We start from the raw sequence: 25363 nt of genomic DNA, 5'->3' as shown, positions 1-25363 counted from the left end.
ATCCATGCATCCATCCTTTTTATGTACTATCTTCATAATAACATAATAATAACAAATTACGGACACTAACAACCCTCAAGATTGATTGATTTATTATACGGGAGCCAGGCAACGACATTTTGTTGGCAATTTCACTGCTGTGTTATTGTGCAATGACAATAAAGAAAGTCTATCTATCTATCTATCTATCTATCTATCTATCTATCTATCTATCTATCTATCTATCTATCTATCTATCTATCTATCTATCTATCTATCTATCTATCTATCTATCTATCTATCTATCTATCTATCTATCTATCTATCTATCTATCTTAAAGAACAGCACTATATGCAAGGTTTATGAATATATACAGTATATATAGTTATTGTCTACCTCTCCCCATGCGTCCATTGGTTTTCTAGGCCAGGGGTCCCCAACCTTTTTTGCACCACGGACCGGTGTGATTTGGGTCTTTTTTTCACTCACCGGCAATGTGTGGCATAAAAATATAGCAAATATAAAATAACACAACTTAACATAAACATAAATTTCCCACTGAATCAGTGGGAGGCCTGAGCTTGTATCGTTGAGACGAGATGGTCCCATCGAGGTGTGATGGGAGACAGTGCGGCGTTCATTAATTATTTATTATTTCTGTGCGGCCCGGTAGCAAATGCGCCACAAACCGGTATCGGTCCCTGGCCCGCAGGTTGGGGACCCCTGTTCTAGGGGTTCTCTGACTGACTTTATCCCACTTTTTCTCCTAAAAAATGCATTATAGGCTATTTGAAGACTCTAAATTGTTCAGAAATGTGAAAGAATGCTCTTGATGCTATATTTTTTTTTTTTACAAATGAAATATGGAAACGAGCGTGTAGATCATAAAAAGAATCGTACTCACCTCCAGGGAGCTCATGGATAGTGTCGAAACAGTCTCGCTCTTGGTCATCACAACAGAGTTTCCGGATTCTGCCCCATCACATTGGCTGTTGGCCGCCTGCGAGTCTCTTGGCACGTTTTGGAGGTTGTGCGCAGGTGAGTCTCTCTCTGAGCATGACACACTGACCTGGTCAGCGGGCAGGCTCTTCAGTCCAAAGCCGGGCACCGGCTCGCCACCGACGGGGTTAGCCAGGTGGATGAGCCGCGTCTGAGGCAGCTGCTCAACACTGATGTTATACTTAGTGGCTTGATCGTCTTTGCCCTTGGACGGCTTTAGGGTGCCCGTGTTGTTGGTAGGTAAAAGAACTAACCCCGGGGATTTGCCACTGCCCTCATAGCTGCTTCCCTCTCCGTTCCCTCGAGGAACATCTCCATCCAGCTGCTTAAAGAGCTCGCTGTCACAAATGTAAATGGATTTGGCACCTGGCAACTCAGTGCTGATTCCTTTGGTGGTACCTTTCTCCCTGCGTAGAGTCAGTGTGTGGCTGGTGTAGTCCGCCATATTCTGAAGGTGGACTTTGGCCATACTGGCTGGCATGGTGTTGAAGTTTGATCCCTTCTGAAGGGTGAGAGCTCCAGAAGAAGTTTTTTCCTCTCCGTGGACGGATGAGGGCTTCACAGTACCTAAAGATGAGTGGAAATGGACGTTTATACACAGTACACACATTTTAGGCATGAAAGGTAGTATATTCGTTTTGAGCTTTTAATGATGTCCTTGTCGAGTGAGCTGGGAGATTTAAACCGTCAGATGTTGAGGGGACTGTGAGTGGGTGCATTTTTTTGTTATAGCAAACTAAACAAAGCAAACGTTGCAGGATGTCTTTACAGATGTGTATTCTTAATCATGTGGCCCTGAGACAAGAACTCCCAGAGGACATTGCAACATCAACAGTCCTTTAGGACATACCTCATACTGTAATCCCTTTATCGTGGTTAACCGGTGCTCGATCCCGGCCATAAATTAATTTCTGTGAAGTGGGATTCATTTATTTATAAGGATGTCTCCGATATTGGCTTTTTTACCGAAAACCAATATGCCGATATTGTCCAACTCTCAATTTCCGATATTGATATCAGTCGATACTGATACTTATCACATACTACAGTATTAATTGGCCCTGTACCCTAGAAACAGCCCATGAATGATACGACAAAAGGCCGAAATGATACTGTGTCAAAACCCAGGGCAGTGATACTGATAAAATATAGAGTTTAACCATGTCCAGTATCAGCACCCGTAGCTGTCCACTCAGAGCGCACTGCTCTGGTATCGTGCCCGTGAAACAACCAATCAGAGAACAGCGCACGAGCGTGAAAACACAGTTTACACTGTTTAGATATAATACATGTAATAAACTGAAAATTTTCTGGAAACAAATAAATAGTATGTGATAATAAGATCATCACATGGTTTGTCTGGTATCAGGCCAGGTATCATGTCCCCCCCCAAGTGTCAGTATCATACTGGCACCATGTGATAAACTATAAATCTAACATGACGTATGGTGGAATGGACATATATGAGTTGTATACAGCATCGTTTTTTATGATCGGGATTTATATCAACCAATATCGCATTTTCATGCTGATGATTATCTGTACCAATATTAATCGGACATCCCAAATTATTTATAAATGGAATATTCTCATAGCTAGAGCATAGAATACTAGTTTATGACCTTCTACATTTTTAGTATTGCTTTTCCAGGCTTCCCAATATAGTGGATATAATAAGAGAAAAAAAACCCATATAAGACATAAATAAGACTCTGTAAGTTCTCGCTAGTATGGCCACAACAATACCTTTTGTTATTATTACAATTATGATGACGACTATTGTTATTATTATACCTGTTATGGATTAATTCAAACCTACAATATTTTTTATTGACAGTGATCAAATCTGAGTGTTACTAGTGACATCTAGTGGCCAGTGTAGACTACAGTTCTTTAAACATCTTCATTTTCATGCTTGAAATGCTCAATTTAAGACAAAAATACACAAAAATTACCAACCTCATTTATACTACATATAGAGGGCACAATGTTCGAGCCACTAAGTGAAGAGAAACAATTATATATGTGAATAACCACCTTAGGAATTCTATGGTGTTCAATATTTTTTATTTACCTGATTCATTTGTATGATTTATGTTCTAAAAACACAAGAGGGTAATGTATGCCCATTTTCTATTCTATAGCATGCTTGCCATAAATTTTGCAGACCCAAACTTGTATTGCTAAAATCAATAACAATTGAATGCAGAGGCAATTATCCAATAGTGTCGTGCGTCTTATATTGTTTACTGGTATATCAGACAACTATAATGCAGCAGTGAGACATAACAAATGTGTTTTGATAGTGTTCTCGAACCTCAGCTGTATTGATGTTAGTGCTTGTCCAAATGACTCTAAATCCAAGTAACTTGCATAAAACGTTCATTTATACTGTTTCTGTTTATGCCAAGATTATTTGATGTGACAGTTTGTAGGGACTTCATGGGAGAAGAGACTCAGACGAGACGCATCCGTTCTGTGTATCAGTGCATGCTGACTTTTGTTACATAACTCTTGTATGTCTCTAGTCAGGTCAAATACCCCAAGGCAGTCTGCCCCATAAATGTAGCGCAGACTGAGAATAAACATGCATTGTCTGTTCCAGTCAGGTTTTGAATGCAAAATGACAAACACTCCCAAAATAAGTCATCTTACCTGATCTGCAAGCCATATCAACATCTTTCTCAAAGTCAGTCTGGGAAGAGAAAATGTCAATGAATACATTTCATTTATTCAAAACATGAACAATTGATATTAGACAGGGATGCAGGATAACTGGTGATATGATATTGCAATTTTTTATAAATATATAAAAATATTTTTTATAAATATAATATATATTTTTTTATATTTTTCGTTTTTTTTATTTTTTATATTGTGATAACATCACAATCAAGCAATTACAAGTTAGAAGAACTTGAATTAAAATACTATTGAATTCAGCCTTAAATTCCATTTTTTTGTCATTTATATTTATTTTGCATCATTTTTGTTACATTTCGGCCCCGGTATGCAGAGAGCACGACCCAAATTCGTTTAAAGGTCTATTTCTATTAATAGTCACAATGCAGCAGGGAAACAAAAGTAACTGGCATGCATGAATGGATGATATTTTTGGGCGGTTGAAAATGATTTCCTAAGGAAAACAAATCATCACTTTGGTTTTCTTATACAGACCTGATCAAAATCTCAAGACCAGTTGAAAAATAGAACTAGAATTTTTGCACATTCGGATCTTAATGAGGTTTTAAGTAGAGCTAAAATATGCAAAAGCAAGAAAGGGCCGTTCAAGACAAGTTTAAAAAAAAAACTCAACAATGAGTAGCTTGTTCATTCATTCATTCATTTTCTGCCGCTTTTTTCCTCACGAGGGTCGCGGGGGGTGCTGGAGCCTATCCCAGCTGTCTTTGGACGAGAGGCGGGGTACACCCTGGACTGGTCGCCAGCCAATCACAGGGCACATATAGACAAACAACCATTCACACTCACATTCATACCTATGGACAATTTGGAGTCGCCAATTAACCTAGCATGTTTTTGGAATGTGGGAGGAAACCGGAGTACCCGGAAAAAAACCCACACATGCACGGGGAGAACATGCAAACTGGCCGAGGGTGGAATCGAACCCTGGTCTCCCAGCTGTGAGGTCTGCGCGCTAACCACTAGACCGCCGTGCCGCCCCTAGCTTGTTAAACCATTCTTGTTAATTACTGGTAAAATTGGCATGCTTGATATAAGTGTTTCCAGGAGGCTAACATTGCTCCAAAAGGCATCAACTGTCTGGAACTGATGGCCATTTTTGTAAACTTCCTTTGTCATCCATCCCCAAATCTTCTCTATGGGATTTAAAATCAGGAGATCATGCGGGATGGTCCAAAAGATTGACAAAATCAAACAAATTAAAACCGAAAACATAGAAAATACATAGAATATTTCTATCCATACCACAAGCTGAGCATGGCCATTCTGGAAAGATCCACCTGAATCCCCGTTACCGTCTTCCTGACGATCCACCACTCGACACTTCACCGCCTCCTGAACCTGTTTAAGACAGTAGAGCTCATGGAACACACAACACTTCATCAATAAATCCAATTTAATGAAGAACAAAATAAATTTCTTTCATAATATTCCCTGTTTTATTCATATGGAGTCTTTCTACCTGTGAAATATTCCAAATGCTGTTTTCCAACGCAATGATAACGGTGTACGCTGCTAGGCAAACAGCTCATTTACACCCTGATAACACAATGTCAAGAGTAACTGGGTTTGAGTTTCTCGCTTCAGGATATTCTAACGTGTAAAAAAAAAAAAGGGTATCGACGTAAAAACTAAAAATTTAAGAGAGGACGACTGGCGCACCTGACTGGCTGCCCTTGGCTCGTAAATGCTAATGAGACATTTAGGAGCTAGAATATGGTGGGGGGAATGAGTCCAAAAACCTTTAAAAATAATCCTCTGAGGGCTGACTATATAATGGCGCTATGCGGCAGGAACATGAACATGTACATGTGCATGTACGGCGGCGTGTTTTACATGTAAAGGTACCTCTCGTCGCAGGATGCAGTGCACCATGACAATGACAAAGCCTTCCAGAGAGTCAAAGACGGCAAAAAGAATCTGGAATAGTGCGGAGCGCCGGTCAGTGATAGCGAGGACGGCTGACATCCACGTGAGAGCCAGAAGGGGCAAAACCACGCAGGAGCTCCACAGTGAAGCCCTGCAAGACGGGAGTAGGCCAGCAGTCAAAGATGATGGCAATACGCAATACATTGTTACCAACACGATACAAAAACCGAGCCTAGTCCTACTTCCTGTTGACTATGCTATGCTATTTAAATATACAGCGTTGTTATCTAAGAAAACATTACAAATTCGAAAATCATAAAAAGCAATAATGCTACATCTTATCTGCAAATTATTAGGCACTGCGCAAAAATGTCACACAACAAATCATACATCCATTACTCTCATCTATATAGTTGCGGCCAGAAGTTTCCATACACTCATCATATGGGCTTGAATGTCACATACATTTTTTTTTAATAATTCTAATTCAAGGGTGGAATGATTGATTATGCAATGTGCTACAATGTATGACTTTTAGAAACGAGAACTCGGTGCAACAGGTAGAATTCATTTGTTTTGTTTTTTTAATCTAAATTACAAGGGGTAATAATTGTACATTGATAGATTCACCTTAATCGTTGAAGTAGTGGAAACCAATGTGCATAATCCAAATGTTTTGTGGTGAAATTCCAAAGTTTCAACCAGCTGTCACGCTCCCAAAATACATGGAACAATGACGGAGGTCCATGTCCAATAATTTTTTTCAAATTTTTCAACACGTCAGATGGCTGAAACTCGAGGCAAAATTTGATGCTCCAACAAGACAATGATCCCAAATAAAAGCACGCTAACATTAGGACGCACCGTTTTTCCACACATATATCCCCATCTCCAGTGTTAAAAAATATCCATTTATACAAGTGGAGCTAAAAAAAAACAACAAAAAAAACACATTCACCGGCTGTCGTGCACATTTTGGAAGCCTGGAAAAGCAACCAGATATGACATGGTTGCACTTTATAATGCCTAATGATATATTAAATGTGTACTTCAGTGCAAATTTACACATAATTGTAGTACTGCTGCATGAATAACTTCATGTTCTGTTGTTAAATAAATTTAAAAACATGATACAACATTGTACATTTCGTATGATGATATGATATGCAAAAAAAATCTAATTATTCTACCCTGAAAAAAAATGCATCAAATAAAGCCCAGAATGAATATGACATTCATGAATGTATGTTAACTTCTGACTGCAACTGTATGTACTGTGTATATACAGTATATATGTATGTACATATATCCCGTGCATGCATGTTTGACATGGGTCAAACCATTTAAATTCTAGTTCTATAAGGTAGAGGAGGAGGAGTAAGGTTGAGTCAAAGGAAAAACATGAGTTATGACGCTGGTACAGAATGCAAAGACAAACATAAGACAGGCAGGACAGAGCAGTAATGTCACATTTTGTTGAGTATCAACATGTGACACAGGGTAGTAGTATTCATAAAAATGTTGTCGTAAAAGACTTTTAGGTTTTTACATTGTCACGTTTAAGCAAACCAAACTTATGTTATTTTACAGTGAATTATTACTTATGTTTGATTTGATCCGCTGATGATTTTGTCAGTTTACTTTCTTTTTTAAAGATATGAACAGGAAAATCCGGAAAGGTAACTCAAGGATCTTTAATGTCCTACTTTTTGAGCAACTATTTTATGTTTTGTTATGCATCATTGCCAACAATTCCATTGTACAGGGTCAGGCACAATGATCTGACACATGGTTAAATAAAAGGCAAATAAAGTAAAGTAACAAAAAAGTGTTAATAATGCCATTGGTTTTCATTTCTTTTTCAGTTGCTGCCATAAATTGGACTTTCATTGTGGAAACGTTTATCAAAACAAACAAATCTGTAACTGCGACACAACAAGCGTTCCGTTTGCACTTCAATCTTGGTCGACGTGATCCAGTACCAGCTCGAAACACCATCTTGTTATGGGTTACCAACTTTGAAACGAAAATCCACCGGCCGACCTTGCACCACTGGAACTGATTTAATTTTAAAAACAGAATGGCATTATATGTACTTTTCGTGAATAAAGACACTTTTTTGTATTTTTACTTTATTTGCCTTTTATTTAACCTACAAATGTGTCAGATCATTTTGCCTGACTCTGTACGTTACCCCGTTCATGACCACTTGATGCGGTACCCTTAGCAGAGAAACAGCCCCACAGCAGGTTTTTCCATCTCCAATAGTGATTGCTTTGTTGGCTCCTATTCAGCATTTCTCAAGTTGAAGCTGAATTTTGATCTCACGTATGACTCTTGTATGAGTCCAAGTGTTCATAGGAAAATCCCAGAATAGCCTGTGCCTTTAATCCATTAAAATGATATGTGTTACAATGTGTTACAATGGTGCCGGTGCTCCCAACTCCCTTGACATTAACAACCAGCCCCTCTCTTATAATTCTGAATAAGTCCCTTATCAGATCTCTGTTTTTTTTTTTTGTCCCATACTAGTGAAAATGTTTGAATGGAAGAGAGTTTCTGTGTTTTTTAAATTGACATCCATACCTGTTTCATTATGTCACTGAACCGTTCATCAATAAATGTATTTTTCAGACTAGGACCCATAGTGTCAGATATAAAAATATATATAACATAAAAAATATACAAGCATTCTGCTTTGGGGATGTTTCTCTGCTATAAAGACTTTATCACCTTTACGGGGCCATGAAGTGTCGAATCCTACTTGCCAACAAGGGTCTCTCTGGCAAGTACTAAGTCATGTTTTGCTCAGGGATCAAATATAATAAATCCCTCCATCAAATACACATGCATTCAAATTCAAAAGTTGTCGACTGTTCATATGGATGCATTTCCTGTTGAGATATCCAATTCTATTTGCAAGTGGACTAGCATGATAGAATGAACAGCCCCTTTTATACTGCCTAGAAAAGTCAGGAATATTGCGTTTTGTTTGTTTTTTTTTTTTTCAACCCGGAGTTGACTTTGAGTCGAACCAGTACCTTTTATTGCAAACTTGCTGCTTTTACTCGCAACACAGAGAGTCTGGGGGTCAAAGTCAACCTATGAATGTGCCGGCTTCAAAGGTAGTCTGTGAAAAAGCATTCCGCCTTGCAAGGACTTGGGTTGTGTTTAACACTGAAGACTCAGTGCCCATTGAATAAAAAAAATGACACTCTCGACCTGTATTGTCAACCTCACAACATACGCTGACAGGGACCAAGCATGAATCGAAATATCCTGATGCATCAACAGTGAAGAGGCACATTCAGGATTGCTGGAACACATGGCAGAATAACCAGGAAAAAAAACAAACCTCGGGCTGATCAATCAAAGGGAATGACTGAGATGGGTAAAAGGGCAACAGATATCGAACATAGGAAGACTGGACTAAGGTGTTATGGACAAATTTGAGGATATAGAGGTGCCTCTTCACTGTCGATGCTGACATCTGTGTATTTATTTAATGGTGTATTATTGGTGCACTATTTAGTGCCGCTGCAACCTGTGAGGTGTCTTTCTCTTAAACACCGCATGACAAACTACACACGTCCCTTGTTTGAACCACTTTGCGCAGCACCCTGAAGGGCGTCGTTAACAGCATGCAAAAAGACGTCTCCCGATTCCTCACATTAAAGAGCCTTCCTTTTAAAGCAAAAAACAATAAGACTGCCGGGTCTCGAAAGACAGTTCCTTCTTTCCTCTTTGAGCCTGTAAACAATCTCCGATGCTTCAGACACTAAACTAACAAAGAACGGTATGCTCGCTTGTCGAACACAATTGAAAAAGTTTTCTAATAATGGTTCTTCTAATTATGAATTAGAATTATAACATGGTGAGTTTATGTTAGAAGCCGTACTCGGTGCTTGGTGCAGAGGATGGACAGTTGCTTGCAAAAACAGATCACTTCCCATTAATTGTAACGTTGTTTGTGAAAGAAAAATGTTTTCTGAATTGCATGAATAATTTACACAGGGTCAAAATGTACATGGAAATTTCAAGACTAGTTGAAAAATTGCAAAAAAGTACATTTTGTACTAATGGATCTTAAGGAGGTTCTACATAGAGCTTCTAAACTTTAAACTTTTAAAAATAATGAGGCTTCAATGTCATTTTCTGTCAGGTATTCACACTGTTATGATCTCAAAAAGCACAAAAAAAGTAAAATTTCCAATATTTAGATGCTTGGAAGGCACTATTAAGTCATTATTTATATTTGGTTTGTATTTTGTTTTTTTAATCCTATTTACATAAACCTTAGTACTATTTTTTGTTTTATTGGAGACATAAAGAGATTTGTGATTACAGTAAAGTCTCGTTATATCGATATCGGTTATAACGAATTACTACTTATTACGATACTATTTTCATTTCCCGGCAAATTTCTAGTCTTTTATGATATAATTAGTTCCGTTAGTACGATACCCGGTTATTATGATAATCCGGTTACTACGATGCCCTTTTCATCTCCCGCCAGCCAATTTGGTCTGCTTATATCGATACAAAAGCAGCTTAAATCAATCTTTGCTTAAGGATTTCAATACCAAAAAAGAACACGGCGAACGGCTGCTTCCAGTCAACTTTATTTTTCACACTTCCACCACCAGAGCGCAGCACACACACCGATTCCCGCACTTCCTGGTTCACAGGTCATGCTCAACCCGCCCCACATAGCTGGCCAAACACATGCCTGTATAGAATCTATACACACGAGAGAAACCACGAACGCAGTTGGTTCTTCTGTTGCAGGCATGTGTTTGGCCAGCTATGTGGGACGGGTTGAGCATGACCTGTGAACCAGGAAGTGCGGGAATCGGTGTGTGTGCTGAGCTCTGGTGGTGGAAGTGTGAAAAATAAAGTTGACTGGAAGCAGCCGTTCGCCGTGTTCTTTTTTGGTATTGAAATCCTTAAGCAAAGATTGATTTAAGCTGCTCGACATTGTTCTATACTATAGAACAATGTCGAGTGCATTATTGCCCACTTTTAATGCAGTTCGGCGCAGGATCGGATATATGGATAGTCCGGTTATATCGGTATTTTTCCCGACTCCCGCGAATATCGATATAACGAGACTTTACTGTAATTAATTTATGCTTGTTTTGTAGTGATAATATGTGTCCATAAACAAGGCTTATATAAGGCCACAAAAAACCTACAGCCGACCCTGATTACAACTTTGTCCAGCCACAACTTGTCTCTGTGTACGTTGCCCGCTCAAATGTGTACGTCAACTGCCTAATCAATGAAATACATTCATTTCTCCTGAATGAAATATGGACATATATGAGAAAGTCTTGTCATTTAGCAACAAAAAAAATAACGGCTAAAGCCTGTGCTCAACAGTTCCCCAATGTTCTCCATGAAAGCGGTGGTAAACTATGTGCAATATGTTGGAACACCAACGATGAGTTGACGATTGATTTTTCTGCAAAACACACACAGAGAATGGCTGCAATTTGTGGACAACAGAGCAGACAGCAAACGATAAGGGAGGCTCTTTCATACAGAGAGATGGGAGCCCAGACAGTCGGGGCAAGTAAAAATCACTTTTTGACGTCCGTATTCCAACATCCAAACTTCAGCACCTTGTTAAAATGTTAGAAAAAGATTTAAGCTTGTGGAAAATTGGATGTGAAGTTTTTTTAATTGCAACATACTGTAGGCCACTGTTGGTTAAGATACAGTTTATGAAGTACTAATACAGTAGTACGTTGGCTTTCCTTATTAAGTAGTTAGAAAACCAAAACGTACATAATTTTTCCCATAGAAAATAATGTTAATCCTCTCAATCTGTTCCAGGCACCCAATAATTAGAGCTGTCAAATGATTAAACATTTTTAATCAGATTAATCACAGTTTGATAATTAATTATGATTAATTAAGAATGAAAATGCAGAATTTTTTAATGTATTAACAGCTCCAAATGCAATCAAAATTTTAATCACCTTTCCTGCGATCTCTTTAATGGTAGAATATTTAAATAAAACGCTCATTTATTATGCTTAATTATTAATTATGAGCATTATGAGTATAAATTACGTTCAAAAGCACCACAAAATTTACGTGTTTTAAGTCTGTGATTTAAAAAAAATTACGAAAACCGAGGCAAAAATTTGTGTCCAAAACCCAATCATACCTAATCTGGGACATACTAAAACCGAGGGTTGACTATATATCTGAAAATTTTATATATAATGAATATTTGTTTTTGCATTTAGTCGTCTTCAGTATAAACGATAAACTTAAAATTAACGTTTAACTGTTTTTCTTTTTTTTTTTAATGCGAAGACCTAGATTAAAGGGTAGTGACTAATTGTTTTTTGTTCTTTAATATTTATTTCATTAGTTATTCTTCAACAAAGTTTCTATTACAGTTTTTTTTTGGCAACAGACACTAAGAACAACAAACGCCTAAGAAAACAACAACTTTTAGGAAAAGTGCCAACAAAAATTAGACACGTATGGCCGCACCAGCCAGTGGAGCTATAAAATGGAATTATGCCAGTATGTATACATTTGACCCAGTGTAAATTGGAGAAAAAAAAAAACATTGATTATCTAACCTCCACCTTAGAAAAAGAACAAAAAAAGTAAAAAAAATAGATCCGTAAGGGCCCAAAATGTATATGACATCCATGATGAGTGTATGCAAACATTTTGTTGATGTTCCTGAACACCAACACAGTAAAACCATGTAACATCATGCAGTAAAAAAATAACATCAAATATCCATCCACAGTGCACAAACAAGAGCGCTAACACGGTTAACAAAGTTTTCGTAACCTCACACTGAAGCAAACATCCCTGCTAAGGAAATCAGGGAATGGGGAAAAAATGACAGTAGGATGAATAAATGTGGGACCAATTAAGTGAAGAGAGGGAGGGGGGAAGGACAAGAGAGGTGTGAGGTTCAGGAGAAGATAGAGGATAAGAAGAGTTGAAGATAAATAATTAGCGGACTAACATGGCGTTACTGGTAGCTGTGGTGGATACGTCAGCCGACGAGATAACTCCACACTTGGCACATTTGAGCGTCATATTGTACAGTGGCACTGTCATCTGACTGCAAAGTCAAATTAACACGCTGTAACAACAACACAAACAGATACAAATGCACCTATACACAGACTCAGATGTGTGTGTGTGTGTGTGTGTGTGTGTGTACACAAGCAAACAAAACAGTCACGCAAACAGTGAGTCACAGTGGTCTCACACAATCTCTCTCTCAGGGTCGTGAGCCAGCTCAGAGTTCAGTGTGTGCGTCTGGGATTTATCCCTGAATGACTTGGAGGGTGTCCTAATTTTTTCACACAGTCACGTATCTAATTTGCTTTAAGAAAAAGTTTTTTCTACCACTTACCAAAAGTCAATACTATAGTGTCTCAATGCCATATGCGTAATACTACACGTACAAAACAACATTTGTAGTCGTCACAAAGTGAACTTAAATACCAAACGTATATCTATATCCAACATTAATATCAAAATATCTCATCTTTGCCAACTGAATCTTCCTTTCTGAATGTTTCAACCTCATTAAAACTTTGTAAAAGTGAAAATCCACCAATCTGACCTTTTAACTTTAGCACCTCCGCCACCATCTACATATTAAAAATATAAAAATAGAGTTATTATTTTCCCGGTAGCGCATAAGGTTAGTATGTCTGCCTCAGAGACAACAAAAACCAAAAGGGTTGATTTTTTTGTATGCGACTTCAGATCTCAGTTCTGACCTCTTCTATGTGGAGTTTGTGATTACGAAGTTTGGAAGTTCTGACCAGGAGCGTGGAAAGCAACATGCAGTATTCTATTCATAAATACTATTTTGTCTCTTGACTGTATGGTAATGAAGTGAATTTGCTAATACTAATGTAACCGTACAATAAACAGAATCTATGAAATATCACAGAATTATTATACATTTTATACCAAAACACACTGAATAAGTACAACAATGGATTAGATGTTAGAAACAAGGCAATTAATGGCTTACTATTACAGTACATTGGAAGTACATAGGATTCAGTTCATTCATTCATTCATTTTCTACCGCTTTTCCTCATGAGGGTCCGCGGGGGGGTGCTGGAGCCTATCCCAACTGTCTTCAGGCAAGAGGCGGGGTACACCCCGGACTGGTCGCCAGCCAATCACAGGGCACATATAGACAAACAACCATTCACACTCACATTTATACCTATGGACAATTTGGAGTCGCTAATTAACCTAGCATGTTTTTGGAATGTGGGAGGAAACCGGAGTACCCGGAGAAAACCCACGCATGCAAGGGGAGAACATGCAAACTCCACACAGAGATGGCCGAAGGTGGAATTGAACCGTGGTCTCCTAGCTGCGAGGTCAGCACGCTAACCACTCGATCACCATGCCGCCTTGGATTCAGTTTTCAACCAAAATACATCTCGGTTGTCATAAACTCATACGGTCATCATATGGCCAAACAATTATTAAGCATGTTTATTTGTTTATATAAAGTACACAGAACAATGAACAATTTGTATCCGTGTCCTTACTTCGTCTTTTTGAGTACCGTGTCGAAAGATGATGAGACGTTCAAGCGTATTGTGAATTTCTGTGTGTTAGAAGAATCAATGTTTTGAAAAAGTGTGTGAAAGTTCCAGAACTTGAACAAAGAAGGTGAGAAAAATAATATAGATATAGTATATATAGTTTTCTGCTTGTAAAACAATTCTATAACTATGTGTTTCTGTTAATATTCTTAGATGTCCGGAACAGATTCATTGATATAAATTTCTTATGGGAAAAAAAATGATCCTGTTTTTGTGTGTTTCAATTGTAACGGATTAATGACAAAGAAACAAGATTACTGCGTGCTAAGAAAAACCGCTTAACATAGTCGTCATAAATACATAATGCTAATAAATATTGATTACTTTCAATTAGCCCAAATCCTAAGTGTTTCATTTTGAATGTTAGTATGCATGAATTGTATGAATCAGAGTGACGAGAATGCTGAAAAAAACATTGCATGGTTTGTAGCAAAGCAATCTGGTATGTTGTCTCCTGACAAACACAATTACCGCTGACAAACTGAGGGAATAGAAATTTGTAGCCTGTGGATGCCCGGATTAAAAATCACATCATGGAAGAAATTCAATTTCAAGTAAAAGGGCAATACACCTGCTAAATGTATGCCGGAGGCGGTGATATTAAAAAGCAATCAACACTTTTTATTGAAAAACACAATTTACCTGGACAGGAGAGTAAAGAGGCAAAATGTGTGTATGTTGATGGATTGAAAAAAATACCACCATTTCAAAACAAATATCACTATAAATACAATGTACGTATTAAAGTCAGCCGCCTCTCCACTGTTTAACGTTTTAGTGTTCTCTAATTTTGCGAGGTCAAGCTAATTTGTTGTGGGGGTGCGAATGGCGGTGGAGCCTGTCTCTGAGGGCAAATCTGCCTAATTCAAATGTTGCTGTGTGCTTAATTGGATGCAGCACAAATTAATTAACTTCAATAAACTTGTTTTCAATTTGAACCTTGAGCTAAGATCAACGCATGTACTAGAACTGCTGTCTCTGGTGACGGCACACACGGCGCAACTCAAAGTTTTTTGGAACTTTGCAGATTTATACACTTTTTTTGGAGGGGGTGGGCTAGATACATGAGGCAACATGCAAATTCAGACATAATTGGTCAATTTTTTTTATGTTTTATTGTTTTTCGCTCTGAAAATAGGTCGTTTTAGAGGAACTGTTGAGACTTCACACTTGGCTCAGCGGTCCTTGAATGCACCATCCCTGCTGTGAGACACAAACGTGAATATCTACACCGTGACTCATCTGTTTATATGATAGGTTGTTATTATTATTAGTGGTGAGTAGATATATATTCATTCATTCACGAGGGTCGCAGGCCTATCCCAGCTGTTTTCGTGCAAGAGGTGTGGGGTACACCCTGGACTGGTCGCCAGCCAATCACAGGGCACATATAGACAAACAACCATTCACACTCACATTCATACCTATGGACAATTTGGAGTCGCCAATTAACCTAGCATGCTTTTGGAATGTGGGAGGGAACCGGAGTACCCGGAGAAAACCCACGCATGCACGGGGAGAACATGCAAACTCCACCCAGCCTAGTAGATATACATTTTATCATTTAAAATAGGTTTAATATTTGTGTGAGTCATATTGAATAGAGACGATGGATGAATCTAATTTAATATTACAGTAAAGTCTCGTTATATCGATATTCTCGGGGGTCGGAAAAAATACCGATATAACCGGACTATCCATATATCCGATCCTGCGCCGAACTGCATTAAAAGTGGGCAATAATGCACTCGAAGCAGCTTAAATCAATCTTTGCTTAAGGATTTCAATACCAAAAAAGAACACGGCGAACGGCTGCTTCCAGTCAACTTTATTTTTCACACTTCCACCACCAAAGCGCAGCACACACACCGATTCCCGCACTTCCTGGTTCACAGGTCATGCTCAACCCGCCCCACATAGCTGGCCAAACACATGCCTGCAACAGAACCACGAACGCCAGCATGTACATATGAAAAACAGTGATTATTGCAAGCGATAAAAAGATATCTGAATACAACACAATTAAATACATGTATTTGTATGCTTGTGTCTTCGTTGGAATAGGTGTGTATGCTATGTCAGTTGGTTCTTCTGTTGCAGGCATGTGTTTGGCCAGCTATGTGGGGCGGGTTGAGCATGACCTGTGAACCAGGAAGTGCGGGAATCGGTGTGTGTGCTGTGCTCTGGTGGTGGAAGTGTGAAAAATAAAGTTGACTGGAAGCAGCCGTTCGCCGTGTTCTTTTTTGGTATTGAAATCCTTAAGCAAAGATTGATTTAAGCTGCTTTTGTATCGATATAAGCAGACCAAATTGGCTGGCGGGAGATGAAAAGGGCATCGTAGTAACCGGATTTCATAATAACCGGGTATCGTACTAACGGAACTAATTATATCATAAAAGACTACAAATTTGCCGGGAAATGAAAATAGTATCGTAATAAGTAGTAATTCGTTATAACCGATATCGATATAACGAGACTTTACTGTATTAATATTATTGGAATTGTTGATCAAGGGTTTTGTGGGTGAGCGAGCCGTATGAAAACACATTGTTATGGGTATTAAGAATGTATCTACTATACATGGTTTTTTTTGGGCGCAGGGTTGGTCTTTCAAACTTTCATTTACATTCCTGAGTCGCTTACTTTTCAGGAATAACATAACAAAATGTTGAAGAATTTACGACTGCCTCCACTTATGACCGTTTGACTTTGTGACAATGTGAAGGGCTCAGACATCTTCTACACATCCCCCATATGTTTTCCCCATACCAAAATCACATCATGTGCTGATGCTGGGGATTGAAGAAGGTCAAAAAAAAAAATTCTAAAATAAAGTTAAAAGTATGACTTTACAATATCGATGTGTTACCTCGATGCATCAAGCTCACTGACAAACCGTAACAGTCAAAATTCCAATGATATTCCAATAACTTTCCAATAACACACACACTGGTGATGTCGGGTATTGTCAGGTAATGATAGCGATTTGACAAAGTTTAACTACTAACATTAGCTGTCATTGAATATATAAGTTATCATAACAACAACAAGCATAAAAATTGATGAGAATGGTTTTGTTTACAAGCTACGGATATGTACGTTAATACCAGACAAGACGTTTTTATGCAGTATAACCTGGTAATTGAACAAATAATCTGTTCTTTTATACCAATATTGGTAACATACAGTACTCTAGCCAGTGGTAGTATATTATATTTTTTATATTTTTGAGCCAAACAGCGATAAATGTACTGTATTTGCAAAACGCACAAAAAACATTTAATTGTCCTGTTTCAATAAATTTGTTAATTTGTTGCACTGAGCTATTTATAGTGTTCTAGTTTTCTTTACATGGGGGCCAGATCATTTTTCCGTGCAACGCTATACGGTAAATCACTTCAGTTAGTACGTGGCGCCTTCTACGGGACAAATTTCTTCAAAAACAGACGACGCTATCCAAGAACCCTAAAGAGATCATGTCATTATCCGGTCCAGGAACACAAGCTCGTAACCAACTGGACAAAGCCTTGAATATATTGCAAGTGAAACTCTATTATCCGAACCATACAATGGTCCTGGAAGCTATTGATGCGGAAGACTAGCATCTCATCATGCGGACTACAACGAACCGAGTAAACATAAGACAACAAGAAGCCAACACAGCAACCACAGTACTCAAAAAATATATCTGCCAATGAGACTAATCATAAAAACAGCTCAATATCTTCAATAATTGAAGCCAACAAAGGTCAATATTCCATGCGGGGTCGTGCTACTCGATGGTATAAAACCTATTTGGTCGTCGATTTCCCAACTAAGGCATCGATGTGTTGTTTTCTGTAAAGCGTACACAGACTGAGATAAAAGACAAGGTAAATTTTACAAAATATCTAAGATTAAATGAAAAAAAAATCTAAGATTAAACAAGTGTGGTAATGGGCGGGGCTGGAACTGTCTTTAGAATAGAATGGGATGGGCATCCAATCAATTACCCAATCATTGATGGCATGGGGAGGGGCTTCTGAAGCTGATGTGTTCCTGATTGAGGAGCCCTGAGTGAGAGAGAGGGGATTCTGTGCAAACTCAAACATGACATTTCAGACAGAAACAACAGATGCAGTCGAACAGAGAGATCATTTGGAGAAATCTTACATCGTTTTAGGAGAGAAATAGTCAAACATTTGAATGTACCAACAATGCCAGAATCGCCAACTACGATTGGGGGGGGGGGGGGGGTTATAGTCATTTGAATTTGAGCCACTGCATATTTTATAAGATTAACCTCTTTACAAAGACATGAATTGTCATGGTAGGTTTATTATAACAGAAAGAGACAGAAAAAATAACATTAAAAGGTTATATGTTGGTTAGTATTTGATGGAGGAAAGTAAGTATTTAATACCCAAGCAAAACTTGACTTAGTACTTGGTAGAGGAGGAGGTTTGCACATATAGGACTCGTTTCCAGGTACTCTCCTTATCGGTGTATATCTTAAAATTTTCACGGATTTTCAATGTGGTTGAGGTCCATTGACTGGCTAGGATCTTAATACGCTTCGTTTTTTTTACGCTACGTTCGGTATTTTGGCATGGAAGACGCATCCATGACCCATCTTCAGTTGTCCCGTTTATCCACCCTTCAGTGCAGTGACGACTTCCTGTCTATTAGAACCTCCATACTTGACAGTCAAGATGATTTGGTTGGAGTCATAGTCAGGATTTATCTGCCTACCAACACATGTTGATGTGTTCTTCAAAGAGCTTAATTTTTGGTCTCATGTGACCACAAGTCTTTGGGAGTTTATTAGCCAATTTACATCCTCCATGTAATTCTGGGTGAATCCTTCCAGAACTGGTTTGATTATGACTATTTCTTCACTTTCCGAATAAATGCCAACAATGTTCTATTGCTGATGTTCTTATAGCCCAATCCAGGTGTACAATCTTGTCTATTAGGTTCTTTGACCAAACACGTGTCTTATATCAACGTAAAGAAGTTTCATATGTGAAGGTCAGGAGGATTTCTGGTTGGCAGGGCAATGAAATACTTATTTCCTTTAATTATATACAACTTCATTTAGAACCTTTATGTCATTTGTATCTCTCTGTTGCAATAATTCTACCATATGAACTAATTATTCATATCTTTGGAAGGGCAAAATCAGCAGGATCAAATACTTATTTCCCCCACTATTTGTAAAGGAGAGCAGGGTGAATGTTTCTTGAAAGTTCTAAACTTCAGTCAGTCGGAGGCCATTGTGTTAACCTTTTTTTTTTTTTTTTTTTACAAAATCAAGTGTTTTACCAACAAAAAAAATATTATTTGTGTCAGTTTTTCCATCTGTTACATGTCAGCACTTGAAATTTAGCTCATTAAATTCAAGGTAGACCCATTCATCAAATTATTAGACTTTAAAAAATATATATTTTAATGTATTATTGTCAAAATTTGGCAAAGGTATTGCTTTTAAGTTGGGAGACAATATTTTTTCAGTTGCAATGCAAATGCATTTAATGAATTAGCTCATTCAATAACCTCAAAGAATACCTTAAATAGTGTGCTCAATGTACAGTAGGCTATACGGCTAATAAACTCAGGACGTAGTGATTTGGGTGTGGCCTCAGCGCCAATACAACATGCTCTCTATGTCAGCATACCTGGCAAGAATCTCCTGCCAAAATGTAATTGAGTGAAAAACGAATAACAATAAAACCTGCTCTCTTATCCCTCATTATATTGATTTTTGCGGTGCAAAACATTCCCCAAAAAATAACATTTTTCCTACAAAAATCTTTTCTTGAAGCCCTGCTTCCCCTTACTAGAAATGACCATAGAGGAGAAAAATAAATAGAATTAGAGAACACCGAAAAACAGCAACAACACACAAAAAAACGACGAGAGGTCAATGCAACAACATTTAGAAAACAATGAAATACTACTGTCAATTTCATCATCTGCCAGATTATTAAAAAATATATTTTCCATGAAGTCAATTAAGGCGCATATTGAGTGAATTTTGAATATTAATGAATCCAAAAACAGTCATTGCATTTGACCCTTGATGGGCGACATTAGCAGGCTGGTTATAGGTGACGGTGTAAAATGGATGTGTGGTATAAGGCATACCCCGCCCTCTCCTTTAGTTTCATATCAGTAATGCCGTCTTTGGACACCAGTTTGTTAAAAACGAGAATCCCAATAACCATGTTAACCTGCCGAGAGAAGAGGCACATGATTAATACACATAAAGACCGTTTCTTACTGGAAGAATAATGATGTTCACGACAAGATGATGAACTGCAGCACGCAAAGAATAATACATAAGTATTTTCCGGATTATAAATCGCACTTTTTTTCATAGGTTGGCTGTTCCTGGGACTTATACTCCAAAGCGACTTATAATTGAAAAAAATGTTTATATTACATTAACACTGGTCACATTTCTGTTCATGTTTATTTTTTGTATAGCTGAATAACCATTGTGTTATCATATCTTAGCATATGCTAGCATATCTATATTCTTTTATTAATGTTAGAACTTGCCTTCCAGGATGACGTAATGTCTGTTTTGGTCAAGTAGTTTGTAAAATAAATTACCCGTAAAAAATGCAACTTATACTCCAGTGCGACTTATGTATGTTTTTTTCTACCTAATTATGCATTTTTGGCCTTGTGTGACTTATAAATGAAAAATCTGTTTATGTTACATAAACACTGGACACCTTTTCTTCTTTTACATCTATTCAGTCTGTTCTATATTCTTTTATTAATGTTAGAACTTGAACTTCCAAGAGGACGTAATGTCTGTTTTCGTCAAGTGGTTTGTAAAATAAATTACCCGCAAAAATGCGACTTGTGTATGTTTTTCTCTACCTAATTTAAATTTTTGGCCTTGTGCAACTTATACTCCGGAGCGATTTATAATCCAGAAAATACGGTAATTGTTTTACTGGTTGTATTTAGTGACTGTACTTACCGTAGGGACAAATTATCACAAATAATGACTGCAAATAGGATGGGCTAATGACATATTAATATGACTAATATTAAAAATAGAACAAACCTGAAAAAAATCTGCATTATGTAAGGATATACTACTGACGATATGATTACAAATCCAAAAAGCAAAAAAAATTAAAAAAAATTAGTCAGCCGGGCTCACATTAACCCAATGATTCTGAAATAGTGTGGTGGACCGCCCCTGGGGAAGGGCGGTGAACTGTCAGGGGAGGGAGCGTGCAAGGCAGGGAGAACTTTTAGTATTAGTGTATTGTATTTTTTTAATGTGACTTTGATCTGGAGCTGTCCTCCATGTGTCCTGTGTCACATTGTCCTATGACTCCCATAGTGCAGAAGTAGTGGGGGTGGGCGCCAAACTAGATTGTTGGATTTTTTATTTTTTTTATGACATTCGGAAGTATTTTTAAAAAATTCAGCATCATTACTAGAACAATTGCACACTCCCCTTCATCATCTCTTTTGGAATTTAATGGCCCTAGTTACCACCATTTTATTCCACTGCCTTCCAAAGCTAGCATCCAGTGGAGGACACCATAAAAGAAAAAAATTAACTCTGTAATTATTTATGAGAGGAGCAATCGCATTAATTTGTATTACATATACAGTAAAAATGTAGTTTTGATTCAGTCAGTGTACTATGAGTTCAAAGTGGACCTATTATGCTCATTTTCCGGCCCTTTGTATTAAGTTGCGGACTCCTATAGAGCAGCTACACACAATAACCCAACAGCTTTCTAGATCTTCCAGAATCTGCACCTATTCCAGTTGTTTTTCCTTGGATTACCAAAACTGCCTGTTTTAATTTATTCCACCCTAATGCTTGCACTCACTGTCGACACACTGTGACATCACAAAGAGCGGGTATTACAAAAAATGAGCGCACAGAGACATCTCAAAATTCTTTCAGGTCTCACTTCCAAATGTGTGCACCTCATTATCCAAAATTTTGGCATCGTTTAACACAATAATGCAACAGTCTAACTACATTTAAAGTACAGAAGTGGAAAAAGCATAATAGGTCCCCTTTAATGCTTAATAATAAAGACGCAGCTTAATATTGGCATGATGTATTCAAAGAAAAGAGTGGTATTAGGCTATCTCAATAGGTTTAGTAAAATTACCTAACTGCAATACAGACAAAGAATTACATTTGAATTAATTAGATTAAAAAAGGGGTAAAAGGCAGCGAAAGAAGAAAGAAGAAATACCAAGACAACAGTGGCAGCGGGTCCAACAAATGCATAGAGAAGACCTCCTTCCAAAGACAACCAGCAGCTACAAGAGAGGAGCAAGCAGATATAGGTAGTGTGATGGGGTGGAAGAAGAAAAAGGAAGTAAAAGTAGCGGGGAAAAGGGGTACTCTAGGATAAGATAAGAGTGGATGACGAAGGTAATATGCTAGAAACATCAAGCCTTCAATATTCCTGCACATAATATACAGTACAGTACACAATAATATCCAGTATAGAAAAGTATGCTTACTAGCTGGGTGTTCCATAGCCCTTTGCCTTGGTGAAGCCCACTGAGATTGCAACAACTAATGCAGGGAGACCTAAGAGAGAGAAAAAAAAGACATTAAAATCAAATAAATGAGATAAACCATTCAAAACAGAACCATTATACCATATGTGTCAAACTCAGGCCCCGGGGCCAAATCTGGCCCACACTGCAATTTCAGAACAACTGTTTAGAAAATAGCATTGAGTTGGCCCAACTCTTGGACCTTATCACACAAAGTGCTTACAGCGATTCAGCGGAATTAAGCAATTCCTCCAGTATAAACTTCTCCCTTGGCATTTTCATTCTAAATGTGGAAGACGGACTTTATATAGCACGACATTCACTACCATTATTAATAGGGGTGCCGGATTCAGACAAAAAGGCTAACTTTACACAACTAAAAACGGCTAAACTTTACCTATTGCCTAACCTATAAGACAGTCAAAAGTGATCATTTTAACTAGAGCAAAGCATGCTGGGAAATGTGTCAATCTGCCCATTCCACAGCTCTTCCGGATTACACACCTCAGGGATTCTGATGTTTTTTGTGATGAAATAAATTACTGTGGCTGCACAGCGGACAAGTGGTTAGCATGCGGGCTACACAGCGAGGAGACAAGAGTTCAATTCCACTCTCGGCCATCTCTGTGTGGAGTTTGAATGTTCTCCCAGCGGGATTTCTCCAGGTACGTTAATTGTCCATAGGTATGAATGTGAGTGTGAATGGTTGTTTGTCTATATGTGCCCTGTGATTGGTTGGCGACCAGTCCAGGGTGTACCCCGCCTCTCCCCAAAAGACAGCTGGGATAGGCTCCAGCACGCCCCGCAACCCTCGAGACGATAAGCGGTAGAAAATTAATGAATGTCATAACTATATAATGACTGTTAATACAATGTGAGGCAAAATGATCTGACACATTTGTAGGTTAAATAAAAGGCAAATAAAGTAAAGTAAACAAAAAAGTGTTTTCATTTTCGAAAAGTACATATAATGCCAGAAAATGAATGAATAAATGACTGTGGCTTTTGCCCACAAATGAGAGAATGACAACAAGTTGTCAACAATCACTTCATTGAAACGAACAACCACACCAAATCACCATAGTCGTACGTCCGCAGATCAGAAAGTAGAACTCTCAAGCAGGAACAAACGTCACCAAAAAATTACACATTTGCCACACTCTGAAGTAAAAAAAAAATGTTAATCGACATGCGTTAAGTTAAAAAAAAATGTATGTCCACATAAAGACTCTTTCACCAGCGAGCAAGCATATTTTGTCCCAACCACAGAGGTGAATTACATTGGTATGTTCCAATCCCAGCACTGCACTCGCAGGGAACCAAGACAAAGCTGGGTAGGCTACTTACTTATCTAATTGTCAGTGCTAATTAGACATTTTCTCAAAATTTGACCATACTAAGTAGTATTTTTCCAGCCTGGATAATTGGGCAACTTCCTGTTATTTTATATGAGACATGAGATATGATGTGCTTCATTCACCAATGATGTTGTTTAAAAGAACAAGAAATGATTATTAATAATTTCAATAAGCAGACATATACAAGTGTTGAAAATTTCTGGATAAATAATAAGAACGATACAATGTCTTTGAGTTTTACCCTCCTGTGTGATTGAGTTTGACACCCCTATATTCGATGTACAGGAAAAGGCAGACTAACCCCAGCCAAGACAGAGAAACCGCTTGCGTATGATCCGATTCCTTAGACGACCTGTCACTGCCATGTACGACTGCCATGCCTCCGTCAGGACCCAGCAGAATGACGATAGAAAAAAGAAATGAAGAAATGCAGCAATTACGGTGCATAAAACCTGAACGAAGAAGAAGAAAAAAGATAATCATGAAGACATCACAATACTACACAATATGGTATAAAGCCATTGGGTAGTACCTTATTCCGTGTCTGTGTCTGTCCAACGAGAATAAGGGCATTGGAGGAAATGATTGAGAGGCAGAAGTTGATTAGAATAACTGAGCGTTCAGACCGAATGTACCTGCATGGAAAAATAGATATGACATAATTCAGATACATAATAAAATACACTGGTTTCATGATGATGTGGCTATTTTTTGTTGCATTGTTTTGCGAATTTGGAAATTAGGACATTTTAGAAATTTTGGATGGCTCTGCAGGGACAGTTTTTTTTCTAACACCGAGTACTACTGACGTCGGTGCGACCCGGACTTCCTTATATGGGCTTCAGTGAACGCGGACCTATGTTTCCGGAAGTCCTCGGGAGTGCTTGAGATGGAGTAAATTAAACAAACCATTTGGGTCGGATGCGGGAAGAGGTGTAGAATTTGTAAGATCCGGAAAAGTTGGTGTGTGCAACTGCTCTATAGAAGTCCATAACTCAATACAACGCACCAAAAATGGGGGCATAATAAGTCCCCTTTAAATTTATTTAATAAATTAAATTAAATTTATTTAATAGAATTATTAAATTAAATTAAATTTATTATTATTTTATTATGTATTATTGTTATTATTACTTTTATTATTATTAATTCATTAATTTAATTAATTTAATTTAATTTATTAAATACATTTATTTGATTTAATTAATTTTTTCATTTAATTTTTTTCATTTAATTTTTTTATTTTAAATTTTAATTTAAGTGTAATAATCAAGAGAAAGGCCACAGCGCCA

The 25363-nt window shown here is 37.8% G+C and overlaps 1 protein-coding gene across 7 annotated transcripts in view; it reads right to left on the bottom strand.

Moving 5' to 3' along the window:
• adgrb1a (adhesion G protein-coupled receptor B1a) overlaps nucleotides 1–25363 on the bottom strand; it is a 119741-nt gene that overhangs the window by 11587 nt on the left and 82791 nt on the right. For 4 of the 7 annotated variants that reach the window (XM_058052770.2, XM_058052778.2, XM_058052772.2 and 1 more), the window contains 10 exons: nucleotides 24604–24706; nucleotides 24373–24523; nucleotides 22675–22744; nucleotides 22401–22467; nucleotides 20299–20384; nucleotides 12552–12650; nucleotides 5528–5699; nucleotides 4925–5020; nucleotides 3635–3674; nucleotides 885–1546 (listed from right to left, as the gene is read on the bottom strand). In XM_058052770.2, coding sequence (XP_057908753.2) covers nucleotides 885–1546; nucleotides 3635–3674; nucleotides 4925–5020; nucleotides 5528–5699; nucleotides 12552–12650; nucleotides 20299–20384; nucleotides 22401–22467; nucleotides 22675–22744; nucleotides 24373–24523; nucleotides 24604–24706 — 1546 coding nt within the window. Of the gene's footprint in view, nucleotides 1–884; nucleotides 1547–3634; nucleotides 3675–4924; nucleotides 5021–5527; nucleotides 5700–12551; nucleotides 12651–18164; nucleotides 18225–20298; nucleotides 20385–22400; nucleotides 22468–22674; nucleotides 22745–24372; nucleotides 24524–24603; nucleotides 24707–25363 lie in introns of those variants that run through there. The other 3 variants (XM_058052779.2, XM_058052774.2, XM_058052775.2) reach the window with 3 other exon arrangements.

This window comes from Doryrhamphus excisus, linkage group LG5, assembly GCF_037039965.1.
Source record: "Doryrhamphus excisus strain RoL-2023G ecotype Guam linkage group LG5, RoL_Dexc_Guam_v1.1, whole genome shotgun sequence".
NCBI classification, from domain to species: Eukaryota; Metazoa; Chordata; class Actinopteri; order Syngnathiformes; family Syngnathidae; genus Doryrhamphus; species Doryrhamphus excisus.
This window is presented reverse-complemented; position numbering and strand designations above follow the sequence as displayed.